Source organism: Pinus tabuliformis, chromosome 1_1, assembly GCF_031772625.1.
Source record: "Pinus tabuliformis cultivar Carrire ecotype Pingquan chromosome 1_1, CPIR1, whole genome shotgun sequence".
Lineage (NCBI taxonomy): Eukaryota > Viridiplantae > Streptophyta > Pinopsida > Pinales > Pinaceae > Pinus > Pinus tabuliformis.
Genome location: NC_142297.1, coordinates 414,216,438 through 414,225,943, shown reverse-complemented (window position 1 = coordinate 414,225,943; position 9,506 = coordinate 414,216,438). Strand labels below are relative to the sequence as shown.

The 9,506-nt window shown below is 39.4% G+C and overlaps 1 protein-coding gene across 1 annotated transcript; it reads right to left on the bottom strand.

Annotated features, from left to right (window-relative positions):
- Nucleotides 1-3,484: 3,484 nt before the first annotated feature.
- On the bottom strand, nt 3,485-9,098 carry LOC149213459 (uncharacterized). The gene is made up of 3 exons (XM_089389032.1): nt 7,928-9,098; nt 6,066-7,280; nt 3,485-5,730 (listed from the first exon to the last, which is right to left on the bottom strand). Exons 1-3 carry the CDS (start codon nt 9,096-9,098, stop codon nt 3,485-3,487), a joined length of 4,632 nt encoding a protein of 1,543 aa, XP_089245158.1.
- Between the last annotated feature and the right edge of the window lie 408 nt (nt 9,099-9,506).

Below are 9,506 nucleotides of genomic sequence, written 5' to 3'. Positions count from 1 at the left end.
AAATTTCACATATGTATATATCAAAGTATTCTCATTTCTTAATTTATTAAAACTTCCATTTAACCTCTATTAAAATCTTTTTAGTAGTCGTGAGGATGGAGAGTTTAGTTATACCTAAGAAATAATTATAACATTTTTTCTCTTAGATTTAATTAAAAAAATGTTATAAAATAAAATATTTGTAAAATATTTTTATTTTGAAATAAGTTAATGTTTTTGGGAATGTGGTATTGATAAGGGATGCTATTGGCCCATGGTATTTTAACAATTAAAATGCTAGATCCATGACATAATCATCAAAAGTCTAGATGGCCCATGGTATTGATAAACCATGGTAGTAGCTCATGGTATTATAACTTTCTTCCCTCCTCTATCTCTCTACATTTTTCTTGTGGGTATTGACACATGGTATTATAAAAAAACCTACTTAGAAGATTATAATATGTGTGGTAAATATTCATGATTAAAAATCTTGTCATAACTTAAATATTAAGTTTTTATCCTATTATTAATTAAATTTATAGATGGAGCACATCTATATTAAGTGTTACAAATATATTAATTACATAAAGTATAATATTACAATGTTATATGTTACCCTTACATTATACTCAATATCCCCTTCACTCTTACTAGTTTTATTGAGCACCTTCCATTATATTGAATTTACCTTCCTATCACTTCCTAACACTGAAAATTTAAATGAAACAAAATGTAAAGTTACCTAAATTTATTTTAAACAATAAATATATTATATTGTATCTCAAATTGCTGGGAGAAAATGGCACGTAGAGGGTTTGAAAACGTAGCCTTGAACTTAGCCTCTTTTTCCCAATTCGTTTGGGCTAACTTTCAGATCTATGCCACGATTTTATCATGTAGAAATAAAAAGGTGCTCACACTGAAAATAGCTGAGGAGCAGCAACTATCTCAGGCTCTATGCGTGGGATGAAATATATGCCTGGAAAATGTGAACTAGGATTTCATGTGAAGTAGCTTCGTTCTTGGTTTATTCTTTTAATATGCTATGATATGTGATTTTCTTGTTTATTCCATTCATAATTAAACTATATATATATATATTTGTTTTATTTTTTATTTTAATCTTAAGGTTTGTTGAGTAATTATATTAGAGAATCTATTTATGCTTTTTCATAGGTTAGTTTTATATTTTAGTAGTTTTATATTTTAGTTAATATGTTCATTGATGTGTATGTTATATTTTTTTTTAATTTGAATATAAATATCAAATTATTTTAATTTTTTTTTGCCTTTTATTAAACAAAATCAGATTATTATAAAAAAATAATAGTTAAAACATAAATATGTTTTTATTTATTTATATAAATAGATAATTTTTTTAAGTATTTGTAAATAATATCTTAGTTGATGATTATAGGATATATTTACATTGTTAAAGATTTCTTAATATATTTATTTTTTAAAACAATCAACTGTATTTCTTTTTCTTTTGCTTCTGAATTGTAAAACAATAAAAATTACCAATAGATTAAGGATTCATCACAAATATTAAGAAACTATTAACCCAGAGTTCAATAGTCGTTTAGCTTTTTATGAGATTATGTATTTGTAGAAAGTGATAGATCTTCCTCTTACAGATATCATTAAACACATTTAACATCTTCTTTTTTATGAGATTATGTATTTGTAGAAAGTGATAGATCTTTCCCTTATAAATATCATTAAAAATATTTAGCATCCTCCAAATATAAGGAATTTTATTTGGATTATAATCCAATAAGACAAATTCTTTACAAAAACTGATTGACATATAAATGATGAAAAATGATGTCTTGAGTGTATAATCAAACACATTTATCACATATGCCAAAGGCTTCATTTTCCATCATTGATATTCCAGCTAACTTTTGTAAAGCATTTGGCTTATCATAATCTAATTAAGAAAGGACTGCAAATATTGGAGGATGTTAAATGTGTTTAATAATATCTTAAAGCACAAGATGTACCACATTGTAAAGATATATAATCTCATAAGAAGATGAATAGAAGATCTATTCTTGATAAATAATTTCACAAGGTAGCCCTTCAATGGAGTGGTAGAATTTTTTTATTTTACAATCTATGAAAAGATAAAGAAAAAAACTTTCCATTTTTCAGAAATAAATAATAAAAGTAACTTTGAATACTTATGGTGTGGAACATGTATAATATATTTATTTTTTTTTCTCGGTAAAAGCTAATTCTATTAAGAAAGTGAAAATATGTACAGAGAGGTTACATTTCTAGAGGAGGTCTCAGCCAGATAAACATGGGTTTTACAATATAGCCCTTCAGGCAAAATTACAATGAGGTCCTGCAGACTAGATGTAGCATACTTATAAATTTCTTGACCTACATTGACAACCCGTACAAAAAAACCTCTGATATAAACATAATCAGATGACAGAGTATACCAGTCATTAACCTTTAACTTCCAACCCAAGACCTTAAGAGCAAAAAAACAAAACATAAGAGCAAGAGAGCCTCCCGGCCAGAAGTTACTGTGCTGAACCGGCATGATTCGGCGACGGTGGCGTTTCCTCCTTTTCCGGACTGGGCGATGCTAGCCAGGTAACATAGCCATCTTCATCCAGAACTGGCTCGCCATTGGGATGAGTAACCAGGTGCAGGACTCCGGAATATCTGTGAGAGGGACCACAAGGTATAGCATCTTCCTGAGCTGGAGTTGAATTCTGAATCTGTTCCTGAACCAGGGTACTTTCCTGAGCTGGATTCGGAGGCTGAGTTTGTTCAGGAGCCGGAGGGTCTTCTTGCTGATGGTCCGCACGATAAACACACCTAGACAGATCCCCGAGCAATATACTGTCATCTTGAGAAGGATCATTATCAGAAGGAACTGAGCTGGAGGAATTACCTTCCTCTTCTGAAACAGAAATAGTGAAATTGATTGTAACAATAGGCCTATTGACCTCACTCTGGAAAGAGAAACTTGATGTCTGAAATGAACTGTTCGGACGAGCCCTCTCAGTTTCCAGCGACAGAGAGGAGGGCGGAATAGAAGAAATAGGATCAACAATCGGAGGTGCGGGACGAGCTCGACCACCCCTGTTACCAAAATTGCTGCCCCTCCGAGGGATACCACGTCTACGCATTTTGTTTGCGAGCGCAGAGAGCCGATGAAGGCAAATGGAAGGCAAATGACCCGGAACAGAGGGAGCTCTGTAAACCTCAGGATATCTCCCACGCCAAACCCACATAATAATGCTCCAAGACGGAAGCGGCTTGGCCTTATAGAACTCTGATGCATTAATGCCGTAACCCGGTTTCAATCCCCAGAACCAAAGCGCGGTCATGGTTGCCATGCGTGAAATAAATTCAAACCAGTTTCGAGACTGCCTCAGCGTAAATGCTTTCACCTTGAGCCTATAAATCCTACCTGCATCCTGTACCATGCAGTACGCCATGATGCCAGCCATGAAGCCAGCTGTCGGAGCGGTGAGGCTTAACATTGATAACTAGAGGGAGCACCCGCATCCGGGTGGGTTCTCTTGATCTGAGCTTTGTCACTAATGACAATCTCCTCGATTTTGACTATCTGATCCTCTGAATCAAGGCTAGAGATAGGACCTTCAAAGTAACCGTTTTTGGCTTCCACTCCAAGGTTGGCAAGAAGGTCAGCAAGCTTATTTCCTTCCCTCCTGATGTGTTTGCAAGAAATTGCTTGATGTTGAACCAACCAATTGTAGATTAACTCTAACCTTTGAGCCATTTGCCAACTTTTGCTTACTTTGTGAGCGGGAGAACCGTGCAGCAGTTTAATGAGCATTCTGATTATGATTTGCGAATCCCCTTCAACAATGAGAGGAAAGAAACCATTCCTTTGGGCTAGTTTAAGACCTCTCCATAAACCCTCCAATTCTGCTGAATTATTTGTGTCCCATCCTATCGCTCCCATGAAGATATAGTGAGGATTGCCATAGTGATCCCTGAAAACTCCTCCATATCCCGCCTTTCCTAGATTTCCTTTATATGCTCCATCAAAGTTGAGCTGGAACATATTAATGGGAGGCGGACTCCAGGTGTTTAGCTCTGGTCCCTGCATTATGTGGTTTTTTGTCCCTGCGACCATTTGATTTATCTGAATCCCCCAGTTGTCCCATATTGTTTTTTCCTGAGGTGTAGTGGGGAGGTCTTCTGTGTGCCATTCTCTAGTTGAAAGGGTTTCCACTAGATTCTGATGAAATTTGGTCGAGAGTTGCTCTAGAGACAAAGAGTGATTTTTGAAGATTCTTCTGTTACACTCTTTCCATATATTCCACATTAATAGTCCTGGTATTAGATACCAGAGAGCATTAAGGAAGTTGCTTTGAAAAGGCGGTTGATCCCATTTACACATAGTCGCTTTAATGTCTCCTCGTACTCTGCCCTCTTTTTGACAGCGAAAAGCTACCTTCTCCCAGAGTTTTCTACCAATTTGGCAGGTCTTCATCAGATGTATGGCAGTTTCCTCCTCCTTCATACACATTAGGCATATAGATGGTCCCGAGAAACCTCTTCTTCTAAGATTATCCCAGGTTAGGATTCGATTATGACAAAGAAGCCATAAGAATGTAGAGACTTTCGGCCAGTTAGATGAGCGCCAGATTACCTCCCAAAGTTTATCTTTGTTGAGCCGATCTTGGATGATGATTTTGTATGCTTCCTTTGTGGTGAAGATTCCTTTCTCTTCATATCCCCACCTGAGGATATCCATACCTTCTGAGGTAGTGACTTGCCTCTTTTGAAGTTCTGTATTAAGGTAATGCTTCGTTTGCTCAGAGCAATTAGTTAAAAATTGAGTTGCATCTTGCCATTGCCTATGCTCTTGAGTGGTACCTGTCTTCCAGAATTGTCTGACTGTGTCATGTTGATTCATTTCTCGTTCTGGAATTTGATGATCTTGTAGAATGTCTCTTAGCCTTGGTAATTGTTGCCATGAATCCTCCCAGAATCTCGCAGTGGTTCCGTTTTTGATTTCCCAAAAACTGTGTTCTTGTATGAGGCTCCTTTGTTGTATGGCTGAATTCCAAAATACCGAACCCGTGCTTAGCTCAGTCATTCTTATTCTTTCTTCCATAGGACAATTGCTTGTGTATTTGGCTGTCCAAAGAGAGGCCCATGGAGTGTTGGGATGAGCAAGCCATCTCCACCAGATCTTTGCTCCCATTGCTCTGTTACTGTGCTCAGGGTCCCTTAACCCAATACCTCCTGCTTTTTTGGGAAGACAGACTTTATCCCATTTCACTAACGCCCATTTTCGGTTTTGCCCCGAACTTCCCCATAGAAAATTGCATTGCAGAGTCTTGATTTCTTTAAGAACCCATTTTGGGGCAGCTAGGATGGAGAAAAGATAGAGGGGCATGGATTGAAGGACCGCTTTGATAAGAACAATTCTACTAGCCATATTCAGAGCTCGATTAGTCCAAAGGGTAAGTCGAGCCTCAAGTTTTTCCAGGAGTTGCTTCCAGGAGGAGTGCTTAAGGGTAGAGGCCATTAAAGGGGCACCTAAATATTTGGAGGGCAGAGAGGCAGTAGTGAATCCCAAGATTCGTTCAATAGATCTCTGTGTGGGCACAAGGGTATTAAAGAAAAAGATTTGGGATTTAACTCGATTTATGAGGGCTCCTGAAGCATCAGAAAAGGTTGTCAGGATAGATTTGAGGATACGAGCTTCTTGCACCGAAGGATGTCCATAAAGCATATTATCATCTACAAATTGCTGATGGGAATAGACGGGGGAGTTATTGAAATAAAGACCTTTAATTGCTGGGTAAGTCTAGCTGAAGTGATGTATCTACCTAAACCCTCTGCCATGATGACAAAAAGGAAGGGAGATAAGGGGTCACCTTGTCTTATGCCTCTGGAGGGCCGGAAAGTAGCTGAAGGAATGCCATTAATTAAGACAGAGAAGAAGACTGAAGATAGTAGGTTGAAAATCCATCTGACCCATGAGTGTGCAAAACCAAAAGCTAAAAGGATTTTTTGAATATAAGCCCAACTAAGACTATCAAATGCTTTGGATAAGTCTAGTTTGAGCAACATACCTGGTTTCTTGGTTTGCTTTAAGGAGTGAATTATCTCATGCGTTAGAATAATTCCATCTGTTATTTGACGACCTTCAACATAACCCGATTGCTCGGGCGATATAATCAGAGGGAGCAGCGGCTTTAATCTTGTTGCTATGACTTTAGAAGTAATTTTGTATATGATATTACACAGCGCAATCGGTCTATATTTGTCTGGGGTGTTGGAATCTTCCCCTTTTGGAATTAAGGCTATGAAGGTAGCATTTAATCCAGGATACATCCATCTGAGTGCTCTAGATTCCTCTACTACCTGCCAGACTTCCTCCTTTATCAAGTCCCAGAACTTGTGAAAAAAATTTGATGTAAAACCATCCGGTCCTGGCGCCTTACCTTCCTTCAGATTCTGCACAGCTTCTTCAACTTCTTCTAAATTAATGGGTTTGAGGAGAAGACTGTTGTGTTCCTCTGTTATTATCCTTGGTATGTTCTTGATTATCTTATTGATGGCCGGCATTCTATTAAAATCGGGTTCCTGATGCGCCTTCTTAAAGTAATTCAGGAATTCCGCTTCAATGCCTTCATGTGTTTCAACTTTATTCCCCTGTTCATTTTTGATGTGAGAGATGTGATTGATCATTCTGCGCTGCACCGTAGTTTTATGAAAGAATTTAGTGTTCTTTTCTCCATTTTTTAGCCATCTGATCCTTGATTTCTGTCTCCATAATATTTCCTCCTGTTTAGCCCTTTCTATGATTTTAGATTCTAAGACTTGCTCCTGCTTGGTTAATTCCTCCGTGCGCCCTTCAGAGATGATGATTTGCTGGATTTTCTTCATTTCTGTATTGAGAGAAGCTTGTTCTGTGAAGATGTTGCCAAATGTATTGTGATTCCATCTTTTAATTACCCCTTTAAGATGTTTAAGCTTTTGTTGAAATCTGGCCATCCTGGTGCCTTCAGAAGGATTGAAGTGGAGCCAAGTGGATCTTACTAGCCTCTCAAAGTCCGGGTGAGTAAACCAGAATTCTTCAAAACGAAAGGGACGTTTGATATTGTTACCTGGCCTATTCCATTGTACTTCGATGGGCCAATGATCTGAACCTGAGACAGGAAGTATGGATGCTGTGAATTCCCCTCCAAGGTGAACTGCATTATCTGAGATGAGGAACCGGTCAAGGCGCGATGCAATCTGCTGCTCTCCCTCTCTTTTATTACTCCATGTGAAGAGACCATTGCCTGTAGGGACATCCACCAGCCAGTTATTTTGAATGAAGGTTTTTAGTAGATTACCCTCATTATTTGCTCTGTTTCTGCCTCCACGTTTTTCTTCTATGCTCGTTGTCATGTTGTAGTCACCTCCCGCAATCCAAAGTGGATGAGGTCTGTCTGAGCTAAGATCTGATAGTGTGTTCAGGATCTGAGCTTTTTGAGTTGTATCCTGAGGAAACTAAACATTTGTTATTAGCCCATGGGTATTAGAGCCTAAGAGGTGAAAGTTTGCCTGAATGAAGCTTTTGTTAGCTTGAATATTATTTAGCTGTATGACTCGCGCATCCCAGAGGATTGCAAGTCCTCCCGAATCTCCCTGAGCATCAACAGCTATTACATGTCCCCCTGGCCATGCTTTCACTGCTATTTTTTCCAAAAAATTTGAGCCACATTTCATTTCCTGTAAGAAAAGAATGCTTGGTTTTTCTTGCATCAACATATTTTTTAATAATCTTCCTTTCCTGGGGCTGTTGAGCCCTCTGATATTCCATGATATTAACTTCATTGAGAAATTTGGGGGTGAGGATTAAAATACCTAGTCAGTTTGGCATACCTCCCTGACTCCACTAGAATCTCTCCAATCTTGATAGTTCTTTCCAAAGTGGATTTCCTACCTCTTTTCTTATTGTCCTTTGTGATAAATTTTCCATCCCATGGACTTCCTATTTGGACACCTAGCGAATATTTCTTCTGTGCTCTGTGCAGAACTTCAACTAGGTTATCCACTTGCGTTTCTGGTATCTTTTCAAAGTTCCCTGTCTTGCATGCCTGTTCCAAGCCCAGAATATCCAGCTCCCCTATGTCTAAGGGTTCCGGATCTTCTTCCATAATTTGAGGTGCTTGTGAGAGATCCTCTCGCTCCTGTGAAGATTTCTCATGTGGCTGCGTGTATTCAACGTCCATACCTTGAGTATGCCATGGCAGGGTTTTTGCTGGGGTTATCAAGTTGTCTTGCTTTTGGATTTTCTTTCCTCCTTGTCTCGATGTCTCGCCTGGCTGTTCTTGATGGATCTCTTTGTCTTTCGCCTTTTCCTTCTCCTGTTCTTGCTCGTCATCCTTATCCAGTGCTTCGAAACTGTTGCTTGTTGTGGGTTTGGCTTTGTTGACTGGATTTGCTTTGGTGTTGCCTGTTGCTTTCTTGTTTCCTCTTCTGCGATTTGTAACCTTGGTGAATCCATCTGTAGTTTGATTGTCAGAGCTGTCTTGGGGAGAGGGTGCCTTGTTTTGAGGACAATCTCTATAGAGATGCCCTATCTCATGGCATTTCCTGCATCTGAAGGGCACATGTTCATAATCTATAACTTGTGTCCATTCAGAGTCCTCATGAAAGAAGCTTACCGTGTCTGGCAGTGGTTGCTTGAGATCCATATAGACACAGATCCGAGCATAGGATGTGTAACTACATCTCTTTGTTTCTTCTGCGATCTTGACAAACTCGCCAATAGCATTCCCTATTTCTTGCAGAGACTTTTCCTCCCAGTATTCCCACGGTAGTGAATAAAGCCTTATCCACACTGGCGCATAGGTCAGATCCTCCTTGTCTGGGTTAAATCTTTCAACCCAGCCTTTCAGGTATAATCCCGCTGAATTAAAGAAATACAGACCCTGATCCAGAATCCTGTTGCAGTCCTCCAGGCAGTTGAAAACTGTAGTGAAGAAACCCTTGGCTCCTAGATGGAGCGAGAGGTGCCCTTTAGGATGCCATTTGGTGTTGATCCAGCTTCTCAGCGCTCTCTCCGTTGGCCAGATTCCAATGAATTTGCCGATTAGCGCATGATCTCTCATGTACTATATTCTGGCGTTGATGCGTTCACTTGGAAAGTCCACTCTTGGTTTATGGACCGCCACGGATTTGTAGGTTGATGAACTTGCCTTGCTTCTTTCATCTGCTTCTATGTCCTTGCCTTTCTTCTGTCCGTTATCGGTGGCATTGCCTCTGCTGCCCTGTTCCTTCTCTTTGTCGGCCGTAGACCGTTCTCTGTTTTCCGTATCGGGGGGAGGCCCCTGGCCCTCCCCCTGCGGGGCTTCCATTTTCCTTGTGCCTTATGGATGTCTCTATGTGCTCGTCGGCGCTGCAGTCTCTGCCCTCTGTACGCAGAATGACAGTCCTGCCGAGATCAGGTTTGCAGGAACCCTAGGTCAGGCTGTAGCATCGCCCGATCCGCTCCATGTGGAACATGTATAATATTATAA

Excerpts from the sequence above, each read along its gene's own strand:
- LOC149213459 (XM_089389032.1), bottom strand. The coding sequence starts at position 9,098 with ATGAGAGATCATGCGCTAATCGGCAAATTCATTGGAATCTGGCCAACG. Across the intron at positions 7,281-7,927 it reads AAAGGACAATAAGAAAAGAG|GCAATGGTCTCTTCACATGG; the intron begins GTAGGAAATCCA and ends ATGTCCCTACAG. Across the intron at positions 5,731-6,065 it reads AAAGCAAACCAAGAAACCAG|ATGATAATATGCTTTATGGA; the intron begins GTATGTTGCTCA and ends AGCAATTTGTAG.